Source organism: Falco rusticolus, chromosome 3 (assembly GCF_015220075.1).
Source record: "Falco rusticolus isolate bFalRus1 chromosome 3, bFalRus1.pri, whole genome shotgun sequence".
Taxonomy (NCBI): Eukaryota; Metazoa; Chordata; class Aves; order Falconiformes; family Falconidae; genus Falco; species Falco rusticolus.
In genome coordinates, this window is record NC_051189.1 from 27,798,680 (window position 1) to 27,821,679 (window position 23,000).

General features: G+C 39.8%; 1 protein-coding gene across 4 annotated transcripts; it reads left to right on the plus strand.

Annotated features, from left to right (window-relative positions):
- Window positions 1-413: 413 nt before the first annotated feature.
- ANKRD46 (ankyrin repeat domain 46) lies at window positions 414-22,225 on the plus strand. Of its 4 annotated transcripts, none has more exons than XM_037380225.1 (4): window positions 414-542; window positions 13,758-14,106; window positions 15,412-15,570; window positions 20,149-22,225. In XM_037380225.1, the coding sequence occupies exons 2-4, from the start codon at window positions 13,796-13,798 to the stop codon at window positions 20,363-20,365; spliced, it is 687 nt and encodes a 228-aa protein (XP_037236122.1). In that variant the 5' UTR covers window positions 414-542; window positions 13,758-13,795; the 3' UTR covers window positions 20,366-22,225. The 4 variants fall into 4 exon arrangements, with proteins under 4 accessions (XP_037236122.1, XP_037236125.1, XP_037236123.1 ...); XM_037380228.1 differs by lacking the exon at window positions 414-542 and adding an exon at window positions 587-609; XM_037380226.1 differs by lacking the exon at window positions 414-542 and adding an exon at window positions 926-1,047.
- Window positions 22,226-23,000: the final 775 nt, after the last annotated feature.

Below are 23,000 nucleotides of genomic sequence, written 5' to 3' on the forward strand. Positions count from 1 at the left end.
GTGTCTTCCCGCCTGGCCAGCACCGCACCCCTGCGGCTCCCGGGGCCCCGCTGCCGCCCCCGGGCGCCGAGCTGGGGCGCGTCCCGTCCGCCCCACTCGCTCCGTGCAGGATTTATTTCCCCGCCGCCGGCTGCCAACGCGCCAGCCGAGGAGCGATCCAAACCACGGCAGCTCCCGCGGGAGCCGGAGGCCGCGCCTCACCCAGCCCGGCCCCGGCGGGCGGCAGCCCTGTGAGGAGCGGAGCGGCCTCCTCGCCCTGGCCCTGCCCCCTCGCCGCTCCCCGCCGGCCTGCGGCGGGCGCTGCCCTGGGCGGTGCGGCCTGGCGTCCGCTCTAGCTGGCAAAGCGGCCCGGTCCCTCCCGGTGAGAGGAGCGCCGGAGGCAGCGGGCGGGCGGGTAGGTAGCTCGGCCGTAGCGGGCCCCGGCCCCGGGGCGCCCGGCGGTGGCCTCCGCCCAGCAGGGGGCGCGCAGCCTCTCCGCCGCGCCTCTGCCTGCCGCCGTTCGCCCGCCCTCTGCGTGCCGAGCCGCCGGCGGCCAGGGGCAGGTACGGCGGGGAGCGGGGGCGGCGTGTGGGAGCCGCTCGGCCCGCGGGGGGAGCCGTGGGGTCCTTGGTCGGTCCGCGGGGAGGAGGGGCGATACCGGTCGGTCGGTCGGTCGGTCGGTCTGTCTGTCTGTCTGTCTGTCTGTCTGTCTGTGCGGGGAGGAGTGGGTCGGTCGTGCGGCCTGTGAGGAGAGGAGGGGGGAGGGCCCGGGCCCGTAGCGAGGTGCGCGGGGGCTGAGGAGCAGCGCTGGGGGGGGGGGGGTTGCGGCAGCGGCACGGCCCGGCCGGGCCCGAGGCCGTGAGGCGCTGGCCGGAGCGGCGGCGAGGAGCGGCCCGCGGCGGCCCCAGTGCTGCCCCCGGGGCGGGTGCGTGGCCCTAGGCCGGGAGCGGGGCCGCAGGGCGCCGTGGCGGGGACCCGGCGGCGGGGCGTCCCGGCGGGGGCGGGCACCGCAAGCGGCGGCAGGAGCGACGCGGGGCCTGGGCAGCGCCTGGGCCGAGGCCCGGTGAGGTGAGCGCCGTCGGTGCCGGGGCGTTGGGCGGGAGAACAGCGAGAGGGCAGCCAGCCTTCGTCCCGGGAGCGGGGAGAGCAGGCCGGGGAGCGGCTGCCCTCCGGAGAGGACATCGGTAGGTGTGCAGCCCTGTGGCGTGATGCTTTGGGACATACTTTTTAGGCCAAAACAATGAAGATAAATGAAACTAAAAGGCAACATGTATTTTTGCCAGAAGAGATTTTTATAACTTGTCCTCAAAACTGTCTTTGATAAAATAATTACTGTTTTTAAGGGAAATGGAGTAGTTCTGCTTTTTTTCCCCCTAGACAACACTAAAGTTTTTGATCAGCTGCTGCAAAGGATGTGCTAAATATGAGTTATTGTGCTGAAAAGATAGGGGTAACACCTGAATTGTAAAGAGGATGGGGAAGTAGCCAGAGACAAACTATGGTGAGACTATTGAAAAGAAATTCCATGAAATCTGACTATAAAATACTACAAAGTTAGTTCTTTGATAATCTGCTTTGAGACTAGTCTTATTAAATATTTAATAGACATCTTGACTTTTAATTCCATAGTCATGGGGAGTTGGGAGGCATTGGCAATATAGAAGATGGTTACAGTACTACACTGAAAGAGTTGGGTGATCCTGAGAACTAGAGTACAAAATAAGTACAACAACAATTTGAAGAACAAGGGTTTGCAGCTGCAAACCTGTAAGCACACAATTTACAGAAGAAATTCTTACCAGTTGAAAGCAACACAAAACCAAAATAGGTGTTAGGTAGTTGCAAGATGTACAGTCGTGGAAGAATGAATGCTGACCTGTGATGATCCAGAAAAAGATGTTACTGTTAGCCATGAACAATTATCTAGAATAGTTTGTATAATGTTAATCATTCTCAGGTGAAAAGGTAAAGTGGAACAGCTGCAGGAAGATGTGCCTAGGACAGGCAGGGAAATTAAGAGTCTGTTGAAAGAAGCATTTGGCTTTTTCAGTTCTGCAGAATAAAGGCCTTTTATGCTTTCTATTGAACCATCAAGGTAAACACTGTAAAGGGCATAAATTGAGCTGAAGAATGATGTTTATATATTAATATTTTAACGTAGATTTTAAGATTAATAATATATGACAATTTCTAACTGTCAGAGAGCACTGATGTTCAGGAGCAGCCTTCTGAAAGGTCAGGGAGGAGCAAAAGTCCAACACTTTTTGAATGGAATGTGGCTGGTTTGTAAAAGTAATGCTTTTGTTTGCAGCAGCAGGGGGTTAAGTGTTAATCTGTAGACTTTAGATCTCTTTTTTTTGTTTGTAAAATGGACTATTAACAAGAATTTGTTAAATGTGTACTTCAGAAGAAAAAGATTTATAGTAATGTTTACAGTCTGAATAGTAGGATAGGTGACAATCAGAAAATGACACTGGCTAATTGTGCTCTTTGAGTTGAAGAGAAGGTATTGGAGAGTAAGTTGAGTCGAAGGCTGAAGTGTAGTATGTGTACCTGCCGTCATCTTACCAGAGGAACGTTACTTTGCCTCTGCAAGAGGAAACTATAAAAAACAGTTCCGATCTGCACTCAATGATAGGTTTCCTCTCAGCAGGTTTTGATATATGTTGTTTATAAAGTTGCCTTATCAGCAAGAGCAAGGGATTCAAAACAGTGCCTAAAGTTGGCTGTATTGTCCCACCTTACATGCTTGTGCAGTTAATTTCTGAGTACTTTGTGGCATTGAAGTCCTTGTTTGCAGCCCAGGACCTGAAATACCTGATCATCCAAGGAGTGAACTACTTAGTGGCTCTTTCAGGGATTTGGGTATGCTGGAATTTTGAGGGCTGTTTCATTTTTCTTTTGATCACTCTGGCAGTTGGTTGGCTTCCACATGATCTCGGTTGTGGATGCTCCACATCCAGATGGGCCACTTAATAAGCACATAAAATACTTCAGAGGGCATTGGTTTATACACATTATGTGCAGTACATGATCCCTGATGCATTCAGCTGTCTGCAGGGACCATCGCATGCTGTTAGTGTAGATAACAGGCTGATGGGTCTGCCTTGAGTGCATGGACCCGTTTCCCCAAATTTCAGTTGTTGGTGTTTACTGTTAATATAACATCCTGTTGTTATCTAAGTCAAGAGCACAAATAGTTCAATGTTCCGAGTTGTTGTGGTTTGCTTTGCTGTTTAAAGGCAATACACTAAATATGTGGAAAAAAGTTTTATCTCATATAGTACCTCACTGAACTCATATCTGTGCCCATGGAACTTAGATTCTGGCTTCAGTTCATGTAGCAACACCGCTTTTCTAAGCAACGTTTCTTTCTTTTACTCTACCAATAAAATTCCCGTTGACTAAGTGGAACAGAGCTGCATAAACCTTTTTTATTCGTCACTCAGCGAATTTCTCACATCCAAGTAGTGCAGCTACATCAGCTGAATTTTATAACATAAACTTTAAAGGCGTAAGTCTTCTGATGTTCGTTGGTGGGGTTGTATTCTCCAGCATGCTCAAGCTCTGTCATAGTGTCAGACCAGCAAATGGATGGCGACAGAAAAAGGACAGCAGTATATTTCAGGGAAGGCTTCTGGTGTATGCGTTTCCCGTGGATGGTGTAGAATGCTTGTCTGTTGTCTTCACCTCAGCATTTTTTGTGCAGAGAAACGCATACCTGTCCTTGCTGTGGGTTAGTAGGAGAGGGACTGATTCTGCCTGAGTTTGGATACATTTTTAGAGGTTTGCTACATTTAATGCTCATCAGCTTTTACTAAAGTTTACTGAGAAGGATTGTAGTTGCAGATGATATGATATATACAGTCTATTTGGATTTTCAGGAAACAGTAAAAAAAAAAAAATGTACCCTGCCAGAAGCTCTTGAGGAGACTGGTACTTAGAGCATAAAAGAGATTTCATACATGCAGAAATAGTTGAGTTGAAAAATTAAAAAGAGGGCAAAAAATAAATAACCAAAAAAAGGAAGGGAGCAGAAAGGTGGCACGTGAGCTTCAGTGTACACAAAGGTAAGGTGATGTCTTGGGTAGAATAGTGTAAGCCATGCTCACATGGTGCTGAACTCACAACTGGCAGCCACCACGCAAGAAAAAGCTCTTGGGGTCACCACTGACTGTTGCCTGAAAACCTCGGCTCGGTGTGCCGTGGCAGCCAGAAGGCCAGGGGCGACTGTCCTAGGGAGGCTGCCGAGATGAAGGCAGAGGGCACCATTTTGCTGCTTCAGGTTGGCGCACCCAGCTCTGGGGCAGCGTGTGCGGTTCTGGTCTGTGCGTCTGAGGAGGGATTCAGCGGGTTAGAGAAGGGCAACCGAAAGGGCCGAGGGGGTCAGCTTCCTTAAGGGGAAAGCCAGGATTGTTCAATTAGAGAGGAGATCACTGGCGCGTGATCAAGACTCGTGAAAAAAAGACAGTGTATACGGTGAGAGTTACTTATCCAGTCTTGCAACACTGGAATAGGGGCTGCTTGTTGGGGCTGGTGGGAGAGTGGTCTCGGATGGATATAGGAAAGGACTTCAGTGGGGGTGACAAGGGAGCTGTGGAGCAGAGAGTGTGGGCAGGTTCAGGAAGGGATTAGAAAAATTCATGGACAAGAGGTCCGTTGAGGGGCTGCTAAAAGGACTAGTCAGGGAGGTCCCCAATATAACAGTACTGCTGCTGGGGTATGTTTGGGGAATGGACTGCAAAAAGCAGCCAGACTCATGTGCTCTCCCAAAGAAGGATCCCTGATTGCCACTGTTGAACAGTGCAAGGCAAGCTGGATCAATCTGATCCAGGACAGCAGGTTTTTGTGAACTTACGATCAGTCTTTTCATTGGAAGAATTTAAATTCTGCGGGCTTCACTTCTGAATTCTGAACTGTTAGCATTTCAGTTGAATAGCCTAGAAAAGGCAGTGAGGAACAAGGTCATAGTGTTTGCCATTGACATGGGTAGTAAAGATAAGGTCAACTATGAAAAGCTGCAGAAGGACCCTCTAAGACCGAGTAACTGGATAATATAACGACACATGAATTCAGCATGGGTAGAGTGATTCAGATAGCGTAAAAAGAACCTGAACTTCCATTATGAAATACCGGGCTCTCAGTAATGAGCAGTATTTTGTAGTTATGATGAATGGTTCTATGAAAATGTAACCACAGTGCTCATCAGCAGTCAAAAAGGTAAATCAGATAGTAAAAATTACTGAGAAACAAGTAAAGAACAAATCAAGGAATCTTGTCATGCCACTGTCTTAATCGATAATTGATTCACCTCAAACGTCCTGTGTGATTCCCCTCCTCCATCTCCCAGCTCAGAAAGCATATAGTAAAAATGAGTGAGATTCAAAGAAGCAAAACAAGTATTGTCAAAGACGCAGACTTCCTTCCATGTGAGGAATGACCAAGAAAGCTGGAACTCTGAAATGCGTCCTGGAAAGGGATGTCTGAGGAAGAATATGATGAAGGCCTGTGGGATCATGAGTGGCATGAAAAGAATGGGCAGGGATTGACTGTCTGTTCTTCCAGCAGGAGAGCTGGGGGGGTCCACAAGTGAAGCTAGTAAGGCCCTGATTCATCAAGATCAAAAGATAGGGTTCTTCACAGCTAGTTGAGTTGGAGAACTTACCACAGTATCTTGTGGGTATTAAAAATGTATGCGTTGAAGGGGAGAATGGGCAGATTCACAGTGGTGTGCGCTGAGGGATGCTAAATACACAGGACCCCCATCCAGCCGAGAGATTTTGAATGAAAAAAGCAGTATTGCATATGCTTGCCCTATTTTACTTTTTTTTGTTTCCTGGCCTTTGCATTTGGCCACCATTTGAAAAATTGTTAGGCTTAAACGGACCTTTGCTGTGATCTAATATGACTACTTTTATGTTGGCGTCTTACTCACAAGAGTAATAATTGACATGGAGTTTCTTCTGTATGGTTTCTCTTCACCCTTTACCAAATAGAACTGGGTTACCACCTCTCAGACCTTTTCAAAGAAACATGGCTATTGCTGTTCATTGTCTGGACACCAGCTTTCATGTTGAACATGGAGTCTTTTACGGATAAGTTACTAGCATTTACTAAGTTACATAAAGGCGGAAGTTTTCCCTTTACAAGGGATGTCTTTTGTTTCTAGGCTCAGCAGGAGGCATTGATGCAATTGGTAAACACCATTTGAGCTGCACCACTCTCGGGTTCCATAATTAACCATTTCAGATCCTTTTTACATCTTTCCAGTCATCTTCTGTTACATTTTTGGTCAGTTCCAGCCTTTGTGCAGATCAGGAGCTTAAGGGTGGCCTCCCCGATTCTCCTCAGACTTGCCAGTTGTCCTCGGAACCTGCAGACTGCCGATTTAGTCCCTTAAGACACGGTGTTGGGCAGACAGTGGTACTGCCGGTTTGCCTACATGGAGAAATTTTTTTTGAGCTTAAGCATGCTGAAATAACTATTTATGAAAAATAACATCAATATGTATGTATTAGTTAGAAATACGACCTTAATAGTTTTACCATTTCATCTTACCATGCCACATAACGTGATCAAACATGATACAATTAGGTATTTAAAGTTGTGCTGTATTGATAGAGATTTAGAATACTTGGAAGAAGTAAATCTGTCAGTTAACTGTTTGGCTTTGATAAACTGGTTTAATGGTTTGCTGTGTGAACATGAAAATTCTAAGCAGAGGTATCTGTATCCAGCAGTTGTAGTAAGAGTTGTGTATCTGACAATGTTAGTTGTCTTATCATTGGTACTATTTGTTGATATAAAATAATAAACTCTAATCTACAAGCAGAGCAATATATTATTTTGAGGTCAAACATACAAATGATTTACAAATTTAGGAGATGTCTGTTTTTTAAAGGGACCTGCTTCTGTTTACTAGCCACGAAACTGGGTTTGATGTTGCAGGTGTTTCTAAGGCCACGGCATCAAAGTTATACATAACAGAGCATATAAGCTATTATATACATTGTAAGAAATAAAGCAAGGAAATATGGACTGTATAGTAATTAGCAGTGTAGTGGCATGTTCTTGGTTTGCTTTATTGCTGGAATAAAGCTGACTAAGCTCTGACTTGATGATTCCTGGTGGGCACGAAGTTTTTCCCATTTTAGTAAATTCGTCAGACTTACTGTTTGTCTTGGTAAAGGCTTTTTGTATGTGTGTATGTTTTGGGTTTAGGTTTTGGTTTTTTAAGAAGCAGGCATAAATGCATGCTTTTTTTGAAGGAAGGACCTTTGTCTTAGAACTCAAGCCACACACTCAGGTCCTCGCTTTGCTAATACATGGTCAGCGCTTAAACGAGATTGCCGTGCGTGCCGCAGGGAGCGGCAGTTTGGCTCTCAGAATTCTTTTGCATCAGGTTTTTCAAAATCTTATTTTCAAGCCTTCCAGCACCTCCTCCTCAGGGAGCCAGACGCCGCCAGCAAGTAGCAGGAGCCGGGGGGCGGGGGGTCCCGCAGGTGCCCGCGCGGTGGCGGTGTTCAGCCGGGCGCCGCTGCGGGGCCCCCCTTGCCTGCTGGCTGGCTCTTGCTCCAGAATACAGGCGGCTTCAAGGTCTGCAGAAAATTTAAACACAAACACTTCATTAGAAGCGGAATGAATTCTCTCTAGTCTGTTAAAAAAAAACAAAAAACAAACAAACAACAAAAAAAACCCAACAACCCAAACAAAACCAGATAAACCAACGACAAAACGATATGCGATAACCTTTAATATTTTCTTGGCCAGTGTATGTTAGCACTCTGTGTTCCCAGCAGAAACACAGAAGGAATTTGAGTCAAGGTTTGTGGAGAGGTTGGTAGTTATGACCGATGTAAGTCAATAACTTTATATAAAACCAGATATATTCAAACCGACCACGATGATCAGGGAAGCAGTGCAGTTATTTACTGATTTACCTGAGACAGTTGTGGGGAATTATAGTTACAGATGATTTGAAGAAATCTTTAAATTGCTCTTCTTCCTAAATAGTTCTTTTGCAGGAGATGAAAAATGAGCAAGATTAAAAAATACTTAAATGTGTATTTGATAGAAGTGCACTGAAACATGTAATGCAACTGAGTGTAGTAAGGATGAAATATTTGTGAATCTGCTTGTCAATAAAGGTGTTTTAAAACTATGATCTCTTCCCTATTATTCCTTTATTTTGTGTACATAAAGACACAACACATGTACGTATTATCTAGGGAAGCATTCTACAAGCCTGGATTGGCATTTGAGATCTTGCTTGGTTTTTATATTGTAATGTTGATGTACTGTGGAATGATGTGCAAAGCCCCCTGTTGCCCAGTGCCATTGTCTGCTGATCCATAAAAGAACAGCGGTAGTTACTCTAATTCTACCATAAAGCACTTTGCAGGCTGTATGTACAAAGCACTATGTATATGCAGTGCAAAGTTTCTAATTACAGGATGGTCCTGACATCAAGAGACTATACCTGTATGTTTCATGTCTGCAGAAGGGAATGGCTGAAAACGAATGGCATAAATATAATGTTCTTGTATTACCACTTACCCAGATCTGGCTAGAGACCTGAAAGGAGAGGTAGAGCTTATGAACCTGCTGTGATACCTTGAATCCAGGAACTGTTGAAAAAATAACTAAAATTACGAAGGGAAAATGCTGCAAAATACAGTTGTGTGTAAAACAGACATCATGCTGTACTGAATCTGAGCTGCTGCTTTTAGCAGCAGATCCATATTAGTGGTGCAATAAAACTGTTGCAGTTGGACTGAATAGGTAAAGGTTTTTAACAGAAGATACAGAGCTCTCAGCGGAACTTGATGTAGGTAACGGAGTTCTTTCCTGAACAGAAATGACAGCTCATCATACAGTTTTTTACTAAATATAACATGTATTCAGTTGAATGACTTCTCAGTAACTTACGCGTAAATACAAATGTGCATGAAAATTTACCGAGGAATTTCTCCTTCAGCCTACTTAGAAGGGGATTGTTGGGTTTACATTTCAACGTCGGATCAGTGTTCAGAGGATAGACAAAAGCAGGGCAATAATATGGTTCGGTTTTGTTTTTCTTATTAATTACACTTTTTTTAAAAAATTATCTTGTATATCCAAAGAGAGCTTATCTTCACATAGTGTTTTTAAGGGAACAATCCCATTTGACCAGGAAACGTTGCCTTCAGAGATCACAGGCTTACAGTTTAAGTGTGAAGTACTGGAATGTTTCTCATCCATTTAAAGGCTGAAGAGGAAGAGCTGTGCAAGCCGCTGCCACTGAAGTACCGTCAAGGTGCCTCACAGAAAGAGGAAGCCGTTTGCCCATGAGGGCATGAGATTAAAAAAATCTTTTTAATCAGAAAGATAAATCAAACCAGATGGTCCAGATTTTTTTATTTTTTTTTTATGAATGCATTTGCTTAGTCCACAAAACAGGCATATTGTGTGTTTTGCTGGCCTGGGGTGGGGGATGTTACTTTTTCTTGGTTTTGTTTTAGTTTCTATTTCTTGGCAGTTTCTTTAGTGGTAGTCTTACTGATGCCTAGGTTCCGGATGTTAAAGTATATATTAATGTTGAGGTCTCAAGTACTGGGCAAGCTGATATTGTTCCATTGTCCCGACGTATTGTTTTAAAATAGGGACAATTACTTCATTTTTTTTTTTTAAAATGTTCTTGGAAATACTGTAGTTTTGCAGAACTGATATATCCCATGCAGCAGTGACTGAGTAATTACAACTCGTCAGGTTCATTAATATTTTTATAGTAGAGAGATGGGTCCCATTAGTGATTCTGTCTCACAGTCTAGCCATTCTCTCCTTTTTCTGTAGCTATTTGGTAGCAGTTGAACTTGATGAGAAGGCAAAGACAACAGCATATATTTACTGTAAAATAAAACTGTCCACAGTTAGCGCAAATTTAGGACTAGTTTAAGAAGCAACAGAACTTGCATCTTGCTCTGCGGTTTGAATTATTCAGATCACTCCTGGCTTTTGCAGGTGTGAATGTATTATACAACAGATCAGCATGTGACACTGAGTTACCATTGTATGCAGTACAGTGAGAGACAAATGACTTCTAATAAGGAAATTATTCTTACAGAATCAATGTAAGCATTCCTGCGTTCCTTTGGAAAACAGAACAGTTCAGTTAAATTTTCTTATCCTGGACCAGCCCACATGTGTCATTGATGAAGTGGCTTACAGCATCATTTCTAAAATTATTCATAAAAGTACACTGTGCTTAGGCTATATCAGTGTTGTATAAGTTTAGGGAAAATGTATTTTTATATTATGTCTTTTTAATGGGAATCCTTCTTGCATGGGAGGACATCTTTGAGTTTACTTTTTTTCACAAAACTAGTATTCTATGGAAGTACCAAGTTATTTACAGCAATTTTTTTTTTAAAACAAAACCATTTAAAAGTAGTAGTAGTAATTTAGAGGGATATTCAGAATGCTTGTTTTGCAGTGCTTTTGTGTCTTATTACTAATGCAGGTCCATTTGTCCTAATTTGTACCTATGACATTAGTGCTTAATGGTGGGTATTCCAGCTTTTAGGCAGGTTCTGATTCACCTTTCAGAAGGGATTTAAAGAGAATGGCTAATGCTTTGGAATTTTGTTTCAAAATCCACTGCATTAGATATTCAGTATAGCAATAAGTTTTTTGATCAATACTATGGACAGAAGTGTAAACAGTTCATTTATTCAAAAAGATCTAATTAAGCTGACTATTGTAAATTTTTTCTGAGTTTTGTTAGGAAAGTTTGCTAAATTGGGTTAAATGTAAGGCAAGAATATATCATTTGGCAACTGTCATTTTATGGATGGTGTATAGTTCAGCCTTGTATGCAGCTGGTATCTGGCATAGGTTAGGTAGCCATATGTGAAATAGAATTGTGTTTGTAGAAAAAAATCTTTTTAATCACAAAGATAAATCAAACCAGATGGTCCAGATTTTTTTTTTATTGTGAATGCATGTGCTTAGTCCACAATCTTCAAGTGTTGGGAAAAGATGATTTGTTGGGCTTGTCTTTCTTACTGTGAAATACTACTTCAGCTAACTCTGCACTTCAGCAATCACTTCTAAAAAGTTCTACTGGTAATAAATTCTGAATCAGAATTACTTCCAGTTACACTTTCTGACAAATGCTAATCTTTCTGTTTCCTTTCCTGAGAAGGCGGTGATGGGGTTTTTTGGGGGTATTATTAGCTAATGTTTCATCAGAGTTGTATGTGAAGTGATGAGCAATTCTGTAAGGCTTTACCAGACATACATGTCTGGTATAAAAATACAAACATTAGTTTACATTTAGCAGAGCATGCCATACTGTTTCTCAAATAGCATACCTCTCTTTGAGTATAATATTCTCTTGTTGATTTATGTTAGACCTAGTTTTAGTAAACAGGTTTAAACACTCAAATATTATTTTACAAATTAATCACAATCTTTTTATGAAGTACAAGTAGGGTTTTGTGCTGTTGATATGCTGTTACTATGGCTGATAATTGGAGTTTTAAAAATTATTTATAATCTTGCTTTGGGGAAGGTTTAGTGTGGAATGTGAGGGTCACAATCACATCATATAGAAACTGGGCCCAATGTTTTTCTCAGCAAAGGCTGGGCTAGCAGAGTTGAAGAATTCTCATATCATTTATGATTTGGGTCAGAAATGGGCAAGAAATTTGAAATTGCTGTCAGCTGAGAATCCTAGCTTTACAACATCCAGGGGTTTTGTAACATATTCATCAGAAATATGAGCAAGTACATTGTCCTTTCGTCATGTGTGGGATTATAAGAAAGCTGTTAGTGCCCTAAATGACGCCAGTCTTCCATGAAATGTTTTCCAGTGCATTGGTGAACTGGCCTTTTGGTCTTGTAGATGATTGTGGAAAAGGGTGCTTGAGCCAGCGATACATCCTTACTTAAAAGCATACTTGCAGCCTAGGGGAATGTACTCTGCTTAAAATCTTGCCTTATGCAGGTAGCAGGATGTAGAAGTTACTCCTATCTCTTCCTCTTCTGTGTCCAAGAAAGAAAGAAAAGTTGTGCATTCCTGCACTGGGAAACTAGATGGTGTTGATACATGCAGCAGAATTTGTCCAGATAGGAAATACAACCTAGTGAAGTTTAAATATGATTTATTAACCTCAACAGCCCCAAATGCTACAGCTGTTAATCAGACCAGTGTGTAAACATTTTCAAATTACTTCTTCAGGTACTTTGATCTCGAATTTGATCTAAAACACAAGGGAAGAGCTATAAAATAAAGACATGACAAACTCTCAAAAAAAGGAGAGGTTTTAAATCGAATTCTTTGGCTGCTGGCCATGTTTCCATTCTCCCAGCTGACTGACTGCACTGGTGTGGAAGGATACCTTATATAGATGAGAAAATTTAAATCGGTGTATAGCAGTCTTACTAAGAGGTTCAGATAATTAATCAGAACACTGCTACATCATGAGCCCAAAACACAAACCCTGAGCAAGTGAAATAGAAACTCTTTCAATAGAAATTTCAGTTCAGTTTCCATTCAAAGCTTATCTAGTAAAATCACCTTTCCTTCCTGTCACTTGAACTCTCGTGTCTCTATTGAGATTTCTTCTAAGGATTGTTACTGGTTTATATGATTTTTTTTTTTTAATTTATTTTTTGCCTCCTCTCCGAGACAGTGCAAACTATCACTGTCCAGTCTCCTAGATGTTTTCATTTCTTACCATTGCCTCATACACATTACCACCTTCTTGCATAGTCATTTTCTTTTTTTTTTCTTAATTGCTTTCAAGTAAATTTTTTTTGTGTCCTGTAAGCACACAGTGTCATCATACCGTCATTAATTTGACTCATCTTTAAAATATTCTTCTCCAAAACCTAGGTCGTGGTTCTTGAAATATTCTATATCAAGAAATCCATAGTGAAAGAACATTTATCTTCCTCTTTTACATCCTGATACTTAAAAGGACTTAATCCTTTATTTAGTATTAAACCAGAGAAACTACATTCGTGCTTCTCCATATTGGGGTTCTAGTTGAACCCCCAGTAGCTCTGTACTTGTTTTCACTGTTGTCTTCCTTGTACCCATTTCCAGTTTTCACTTTCAGGTGGGCAGTTGCACATAATACATTAAGTTTTCTGTAGTCTCTATTGCTTTTCTTGTTTGTTCAGTAAATTCTATGTCTGTGGCACAATAAAAATAACGTTCCGCAAAGAGTGTTGAAAAATATATTTCTTGCAGCATCAAGGAATTAGTATTTATAGTAATCAGGCATTTTCAGCAACAGACTGTACTTTGTGCATTAAAGTTCAAATTCAGATGGTGGAAATTCCACTGGAGTAGCTTTGCTTATAGGTAGTAAGAACTGCAGTTAGCGTCACTGCATCTGTTAACTGAATTGTTTGGTTTCCTGATTTATGAAAGCTGGTTCTTTCAGTTCTGATCTACAGTGTTTTGCCCTTTCATATCAATGCTACTACATGTGATCTCTTACTAGGTGAAAGCTAATCACCTGTCTTGCATTTGCGGCATTGATCTTACCAACTTTCTGTAATAACAAAGCTTTGCTGGTGTCTGCAGAGGTGTAAGACTAAAAGGAGCTCTTTCCATATGACCAGAAGTGAATGCAGTGCATGAAGTTGACATGTACAACAGGAAGATTTCAGAGTTGGTTTATAAGCTAGTTCGCATTCTTGTTTGGGAACCTGAGCAACCTTCCGAATAATTGCATTGAGTTTATTTGCCTGGTTTCACCATCATTTCTTCCCACTTTTGCTTGCAGGTTAGTCATCTGCTCCAGCTCCAGAGAGAATCAGAACAATGTCCTACGTTTTTGTAAACGACTCTTCCCAGACAAATGTGCCACTGCTGCAGGCTTGCATTGATGGAGATTTTAACTATTCCAAGCGACTGTTAGAGAGTGGTTTTGACCCAAATATTCGTGACAGCCGAGGCCGAACTGGCCTTCACCTTGCTGCAGCCAGAGGAAATGTAGACATCTGTCAACTCTTGCATAAATTTGGTGCTGACCTACTAGCCACTGATTACCAAGGTAACACAGCTCTTCACCTGTGTGGACATGTGGATACCATCCAGTTCTTAGTTTCTAATGGCCTTAAAATTGATATTTGGTAAGTCACCTTTTTTTTTTTTGTTACAGTACATATTTTATAATATATTAATCTTCTGTTACCAGAGCCTTGCATGTAAATCTGCTGTTGCTGAAATGCTACATTTGGTGCAATTCAACTTTTTTAAGGTATCACTCAATAAAACCACAAAATAAGAAGGCAGGAAGACAGTAAGAGGCCACTTGTGCTAGTCTGTGCAACAAGTAAAGCAAGTAAAAATAGCAGCTGCTGGTGTGTGCTGGTGTGTCTAATTCTGCCTCACTGATGACACTGCTACCCTGGTTTGGCCAGACAGCCAGGTGTGGGTGGTTGGCACCAAAGAAAAAATCACATTGACTACTCTAAAAGAATTTCCTCCACCACAGTTCTATTGTTTTAATTGTTGTACTGTATAACACAAAGAAAATACAGTATATGTGTGTGTCAGTTCATTCCCGTACTCCTTTGGTAACAATGCTTCCTTTCAGTATTTTCCCCTCCTGCAAAGTCTATGACTCAGTCCTTCTTTTAAATATTGTATATTCTTTTCCTTCTGGCTTCCAGCAGCTGTCAGATGCCAGGACTCAGATGTAAACTCTCAAGCTGCAAAATAACTAGCTGTTTCATTGCAGTAAATGAATTATTTTGTTTATGGAACTTTCTGCATATTCACAATGAATGCAAAAAACAGTAGTAACTTTGAAATCTTGGGAGTTTTTTAAACTGTCACTTTTTTTACCTGTCCCTCATTAATGTTTTCAACTCAGCAAAACTGGTTATTGGCAGACCAGTTTCTTTATGGGTTGTGGCTTGGTTGGGTTTTTTTCCTAATTTCAAACAACTCTGGTGAAAATCCCTGGTCTAAAGACAGTATTGGTCCTGTTCAGTGTTAATTTAATAGTAGTAGAGGGACCATCTGTATTTTATTTCATTTTTTCCTGATGTCCTAATACCCACATGGAAAAGGAACTGAGGAACCAGATTGCACAATTCCTTCTTGAAATTAAGCTTAAACTTGAACATTGCCATAAGTGTACTGTTTATTTTTTGTTATAACACCCAGAGATTCCAGTTAGGTTAGCGTACTAGGAATTTTTTTTTATTATTTAGAGGAAAAGGAATTGTGCAATTTCAGACTTGTACTGATTTTCCTCTATAGCCTATTACACTGTAACTTGTGTAGAAAGGAATTTCTTACTGTCTGACAGAAAGTAGTTCTGAGGATTTACTAAATTATAAAGTGATAAAGTGTTATGCCGAGTTGTTACAAAATTTCTGTATTAAAAGTTTCTTTTCTTCTTGTGCCCTTTTGTGGGGTTATTTTAGCAATCACCAAGGTGCAACACCACTTGTTCTTGCAAAACGAAGGGGCGTGAATAAAGATGTGATTAGACTGTTGGAATCTTTAGAGGAGCAAGAGGTGAAAGGATTTAACAGAGGAGCTCACTCAAAGCTGGAAACAATGCAGACTGCTGAAAGTGAAAGGTATTTACAAAACAAAAATAATTACTAGGAGAAATAATGTTTATGGCTTTTAGGTTTTTGTGATTGACTTGATTGTTTATTCCTCAAAACAGATAATATAAAATTCGGCCTGGTCAAAATAAAATTTTAAATTTTGGAAAAATCTCTTTAAACAGATCAAATGTAAGAAAAAAAGAACTTTTTCTATTGAGGTTTCCATTTTATGGTGGAAATTTAAAAAAATAATTACTCATTTTCCATTAGACTTCCCCAGATAGATACTTCTATGACTTATCACAAAGCCAAGGGGAAAATGGGGTGAAATGCAAAATGTCAGTATCACAGGCTGACCTAACATCCTTTTGATAAGGTGGACTGTCTGTGCAAAGAAGTGATAGCAAACTTTTCATCTATCTGAACTTGAATAAAGGATTTTATATGGTCCTATATTTGTACTTTTTATCAGTAGTAGTCCTGGAAAAGATGGAGAATAAAATACGAATTTCGTGGTTGCTGAAGAGATAGTTAAAGGAGAGCTGAAGATTTCAGGAAAATTGCTGACAATTTCAAGGAAAGTATTAGGTTAGAGGAAAGTTGCTAATGAATTCCTAAAGGCCTGGTTCTGGGACTGTGCTTTACACTTTTCATAAATTATACTGTCATAGAAAGTAGTTAGTGTTAGTGATACTAAGAAGTGAGATACAGGCAGCCCAGAGGAAAATGCAGATGGCATAGACAAAAACCTGGAATGACAAGGGAGAGGAAATTGGTAGGAATAAATTGTGATTCAGTAGCACAAAATGCAACTTCATTTACCTAAAGCTGTATGCTGTAAAATGGAAGTTCCTCAGTGGAAAATGAGAGTATGGGAGAAAAGGCTTGATGTATTAGTCAGTTCCAGGAGTTGATGCTACCCTCAAAAAGACAATGAAGTCCTACAAAACGCAGAACGAGGTATTTCCACTACATAAAGAAAACTGTCAGTGCTGTTGTTAAAAGCAACAGTAACTTTTGATGTGTAGTACATTTTATAATACTGTTTAGCCCCATTCAGAAAAGTTTAATTTATCCTTTAAGAAGCATGGAAAAGCACTGCTTCCGTGCTCAAGGGAACAGAGCGTCTCCTTATGAAAGGAGGCAACTAGAGCTCATTTTAGCCTGGCAGAGTGAAGGCTGAGAGATACATGGTTGCTGACAAGAAATACTGGTTTTGAACAACATAAAATAACTGAAGACAAAAAATAATGATAGCGCACAAGCCAAAGAATACAGATAAACGACAAATACTTCTTTCGATTGAAAATTGGGAGTGTTTTTTTACAATGAGCTTCCAAGACAGCCTTCTTGTAGATTTCAATGAGGCAAGAAGCCTTGCAGGTTTCAGAGGAGGCTAATTCTCTTGCAAAACTCATTGAATTGCCAGTAAACATGAAAGAACGTGGGACTGAGATTAATAATGCAAGAGATCTTTCCAGTACTGCTTTGTTTGGTTTTGGTGTTTTGGGTTTTTTTAATTGTTATTTGTATTGGAAATAGGATACTAATATTGTTTGAAGTACTTGTTCTTATACTGAATTTATTAAAAGGTATGATTTTTTTTCTATTGTCTGATAATGATCATGAACTGTGACCGCTGGAACATTATATCACAAAAGACAGGGAGTTTTGTCACATAGTTGTTGCTCAGTTTGTGTCAAAATGTACACAGCCTGTTCTGTAAATGAGAATTAAACTATGTAGGTGGACTTTTTATTTAAATTGAGTAAACAGAAAAGGCAAACCCCCCAAAAATTACAGAAATCATGCCATATACTCCCAGTGAGCAAACTGGAAGTTCTTTCTTACACATCAGGTGACCCTACACATCAGAGAGACTGTTTTAAGCACTGAAATAGAAAATTTAATATTATTCTGAAAATTACATGAGTATAAATGATAAGAATTTTTGCATATTTCCTTTCTGACTTAACTAAATTGTATTGAAAGTTGCTTGTCACACAGAAATGCATTTATGCTGGTTTTGTTTAAACATATGGGCCAACAGCTCAGCCCCATTTAAATTCCGATTTTTTTATTTGATAGTGTCCCTTTAATGAACATAGCTTCCTTTCTGTTATTTGACCTTCATAAATGTTACATTGTTTGCTTTGGCAAGGAAGTCAGCAGCTCTCCTTGGGGAGAGGCACAGAGACATAAACAGTGCACTACCCAGCTTGTTTGTGAACTTGTTTAAAATGTCTGAAATACATTACTTTTAAAATAACAAATAGCAGATGCCTACAGCAGCAAAAGCAAGCGAGCTTGTGTGCTGTTTGCTTTGTAAATAAATAATGTCTTTGTAACAGTTGGTTTTTCAGACCTCCACAGTTTCACTCCTCCCTCTTAGTATTATTTTCACATTTTAGAGACACTTAGATGAATGTCTTCTGTCGTCGTTGTCCCCCACCACCCCAACTGTCTTACATTATGTATGAACCTACAGAGAAATAATGGTTGCTCTTTCTAAAAACAGTCTCTGACTTAAGTTTTCGGCTCCTTATTACATGCAGTTGCTGCTGCTCTGGAAGCAGAGGCCAAAGCTAGGTTCCCAAGTCCAATTTATTTTCACTTGCTTTGCACTCCTCCCGGTGAGGAGTGGCACTGTGCTGGCAGGAGGCAGAGCTCGCTCTGTCTTTCAGCACAGAGAATCGTGGCCATCTACACAGCCCAGCACAACCCGTGACTGTGCCCACAAGTGCAAATGTGTACATCCAAATGTGAACTTCCATGTTGTGTGGGAAACAGAAGACGACATCTGTCTGGGCTCTGTGGCACAAACTCTTCTGTAGGATGCATTACTGCATTACTATTTCTTAAGCAGCTGTAATTCGTGATAAGAAAAAATATCTTGAATAACGTTGATTTTAATTGGGTTGTAATATAAAATCGCAAGTGTTTTCTGTGTACCCTTTTCTATTTAATGAGTAAGCATGTGATCTTTTCACTTAAACTGCATTGCACCTTTATTTAACCTCTCTGTGGTTATGTATTAACTAGTTAGTACTTAATGAGTGAGTAGTTCTGTTCTGCACCAATGGCTGTCTTGTATTAAACCCTTCATTTTGCTTGGGAAATCATAATAAGCAAGGAAGATGACTAAATCCTGCAGCTATGGGCAAGCAAAAATAGCTTTACAGCAAAAAACAGTTAAAAACCAAAAAAGACAAGCTCTTTAATAGGCAATTTCAGAAATCTTCTGCACGTGATGCTGCAATACTTAACAAGCTATGAGAGTTTAGGCTAATTATTCTTCAGTGGCTGTACTTCCTAAGAAAAAATACCACATGAATAGCATGAAGTTTTCCTGTTGTGTAATCTTAGATTCATAAATGAGACCTTTTTGTGATAACAATCATTTGTCGATTTATAATTGCCACTAAGAACAACAGCATTTCTACAATTAGTTTTGACTTGGACATTACTTTTCCCTGAAATGTTTTCTTTTGTTATTGCTATAAGAGATATCTAGTAATATGGTAACTGAAAGCAATTAGAAGGGAGGGGAAAATTGTTTTTTTCTGCTTACCTTCTGCTATTGACATCATTGTTACGTAGCTGGTTTCACTATTTCCTTTCCATGCTTGTCAGAGCCCAATCCTGTAAACACCTGTGTATGTAATTTCACTCAAGTGAGTAGTAGGACTGTGCAGATGGCTAAAATTTTTCATAGGTGAAATCAAGAGATGAGAAAGTTTTCCTGTTTTTTCTGAGCTTTTTCGTACAGCAACAGAGAAGGTTTCCTGTTATAAACCAGTTGTGAAACCAGCAAAATTGGGAGGGTGATGCAAGAAGCCATGCGGTATATGAAACAACTTAGGTTTGCCAAGATGACTGCCTCATTATAATTTTGTATTTCTTTCTCATTTGAAAGTGAGAGTTCCAGTCCCTAATTTATATTCAGACAATTTGAGGGGGCCTGATGGGTTGGTAGTGGAATGTTAAAACATCAAAGCAGTTGCTGAACGCCATATGGCAGAAAACACAACAGTGCCAACTTGTCTTGAAGATCAGAAAGTTTCTGAACTATTTGTTATCCAGATTTATTGTTTGCTGTGGTATTTTTATGCTAGAGAAGAGGCCTCTCTAATAGACTTGCAGATCACTACAGAGTTCAGAATCTAAATTATATGGGTTAAAGTTTCCATTTTATTCATCGGATTTTATTTTTGAATCATAATTTGTTTTATTAACAAGAGCTGTGACCCTTGAGGTTTTAGCTTATACTTCATTAGATGTCACTAAGCCATATTTAGTAGGAATTAAAGACTGACTTTTGAAGGCTTCCAGGTGGCAAGCCTGCAAAATTTACTGCAGTTATACAGATGCAAATACCATTCTCTTTACACAGATTAATCAAACATCCTTTCAGCTAAAATTAAGTTTCAAGTTAGGAGTCTTTTCCTGATTTGCTTTCTCTTGATTTAGCAGAGGCAATGCTATAAATCTGCAGGTGGTTTAGTTTTTAACTTGGAATGTTGCAGTTGCTCTTAGTAGGATTACTGTCATACTTAAAGGTGCATTCTTTTGCTCTGATGTATTTTTAACTTTAATCCTTCGTAGTGCGATGGAAAGCCATTCCCTCCTTAATCCAAACCTACAGCAAGGTGAAGGAGTTCTTTCCAGTTTCCGCACAACATGGCAAGAGTTTGTGGAAGACCTGGGCTTCTGGAGGGTACTGCTCCTCATCGTTGTCATTGCTCTTCTGTCACTTGGAATAGCATACTATGTTAGTGGGGTGCTTCCTTTTGTAGAAAACCAGCCTGAGCTGGTGCACTGAAGCAAATGCAAAGAAGTGCACCATGCTTTTCCCTGTTCTAATCTTATTTTGAGTTCTTGGAATTACTCTTTCGGTGCAGGCAGTGGCAGCTGTATATACTGTTTGCCTTTTGTACTTCTTATTAACCCCTTCGAAAGGGATTAATTCATTTCAAGTAAAACACTAAATTCTAAAGCATTCCTAAGCTACCTCTGACTTACCTTGACTTGCAAGCAAGATGAAAGATAATTCTCTCTGTTGATAAAATAATATGATTAGGGAGGGCCTTTCATAATGAATATTAAATTCCTGGGCATGAAAATTATCTCTTAGTACGGAACCAAATTGAAATAATTTTCCCCATGAAGAGAGGTAAATCTATTGTTGGATTTTTTTGTGTGTGCTTCACTTGAAACAAAAATACTCTTTTAAAAGTCCTCCTCAAGAAATCCGAATAATATAATAATGCATTCTGATACATAGACAGTAACAAGCTGCATAGTTCTTTTAATGCCTCCCCATAGTTTTATATCTGCTAGTTTATAAAAAGGACAAGACATAGTTCTGGTTTTACTATGTCTTTAATGTATAGATCACTCCTTTATTTATTAGGTTAATGTAGTATTTCTTCCCCAGATTAATTTGATGTTGTTAATACCTGCCTGAAGTAAATTTTGTAGAACAAAGCTGTTTGTTGTGCTTTGGAAGTAAAGTTGTTTCAGCCTTAGGCTGAAAATTTTTCCTTTTTGTTGAAATGTTACTAAGCAAACCTTTGTTTGTAAGGGTGTTTAAAAAATTATTTAGGTGTTCTGCTCTGTATATAATAATTCTGTAAGGTGATTGTCTTTGTGAAATACGTCATGAAGGAAAATTTTTTCTTCATCCCACAAGGACCAGACTGAGCTATATAATTGTATTGTTTTCATGTTTGTGGAGAGGACTTGATTGAATAGAATTCCTTTCTAGAATTGTTTTCCATTTCAGTTTTTCTCAGACAGCACTTACAGGCTTATGAATTATTTTCTGAATATGCAGAATTATAGTATTTAAAATGTTAATATTTAGGAACACTGTATGAAATGAAATCTTGACCTATTCTGTACTTAGCTGTGAAATCCTTTGTTTGTGAAGACCCTAGGGCTATGAATCAGTTAGATACTCTTATGAAGGCTTGAAAGGTACTAGTTGGAGGTTTTCAAAGAAAGCAGATTCTTTCCTCCCATGCTGAATAGACATCTAACTCTTTTTGTTTCCATTGCCTTGAAAAAGCCAAACAAAATGAATACTGCAAACCTAAGGAATCAATTTTATTTTTTATTATTTAACCACTCCTAAATAGTTGCTACGTAACATCAAACATTTATAAAATTGTAAATGACAATAAGTATTGATAGAAGTAACCTACTTCTCTCTGTTCTGCTATATTTTTCTTTCTTGTCATGGGTTTGAGTGAGGAGGGTTGTTGTCTTAGTTTTGATGTGTGAGCTGGGTCCCATTCTAAATTGTGTCTGAATAATTTTTTATCTCATTTCTTAAGTTAGAGGTTAATGAAATGATATTTTTCTAGCAGCGGCGATGCTGCAGAGAGGAAAGCCTCTTAAAAAAACCCACAAAACAAAAAAACAGAGTATACTCCTGAATATTTCAGTTATTGTACATCTGTTCATGAACAGAGAAAAACAAACTCATAGTATACCTAAATTTCATAGTATACCTAAATAGACTGAAATCTAAATAAGTACAGTTCGGATAATAATACTCTGTATCTTGAATAATCATGTTGTCTTTCAGTATGTATTATCTGCATAATTTGTAATTGTATTCTTAGTATGGATGAATGCCACAAATAAATATATGTAGTAAATGTGTTTTGTTTTATTACTACAGTAGTGCGGTGGTAATGATGCTACCCCATTTCTCTGAGTTTATTTTTCTGTTGTGTATTGATAATGAACATTTCAGAAGCAGGGAGGTTCCCTCCCTGAGAAATGGCAACCACGCTGTTTGTATAAATGAGGTTTTAGAGCAGTTTCTTTAGATTTGCCTGTTTTATTTTCAGTATTGTTACTACATTCAAGTTGCTGTCTGGCTGTCTCTCTCTTATCTAAGACTTCAGGTACTGAATATGTGACCTAGAGACCCCTCGAGATTTAAGACTACCTATGAGGGGGTACAAAATGTAACCAGGAAAACCAAGCTTGAGTCTTAAGTAGCCTTTCCTGCTTGCTGTACTCAGTTTATGCTGTATGCATAAGCAGTTTGAGCTACGCATTGAAAAGATTCGAAAAATCACATGTATGTTCCAAATTAACGTGTCACTTTTTAAACCCAAAGAAATCCAAAGCACTGTTTGAACTTCACTGTGTAATGACTGCTACTCTTTGAAATAAGGACGTGGTAAATGTCTGACTAAAAGAGGAGTTTGTTCTGTATACACCTCTGTTATAGAAAAAGGACACCTGCGCCTTTCAATATATTTATAAACATTAATGACTTCCTTTTCAAAGGTTGATTCTAAAGAATGACTTTACCTCCTGTACATGGGATTTAAGGAATACAATCTGTCTTACAGGAACAAAAAGAGGAGTTTAGCCTACTTCCTCCCGAAGCTGTTGTCATAGGGAGTTTCACTGTTTCAGCATAATGACACAGTTCA

Excerpts from the sequence above, each read along its gene's own strand:
- ANKRD46 (XM_037380225.1), top strand. The coding sequence starts at position 13,796 with ATGTCCTACGTTTTTGTAAACGACTCTTCCCAGACAAATGTGCCACTG. Across the intron at positions 14,107-15,411 it reads GGCCTTAAAATTGATATTTG|CAATCACCAAGGTGCAACAC; the intron begins GTAAGTCACCTT and ends GGGTTATTTTAG. Across the intron at positions 15,571-20,148 it reads CAGACTGCTGAAAGTGAAAG|TGCGATGGAAAGCCATTCCC; the intron begins GTATTTACAAAA and ends AATCCTTCGTAG.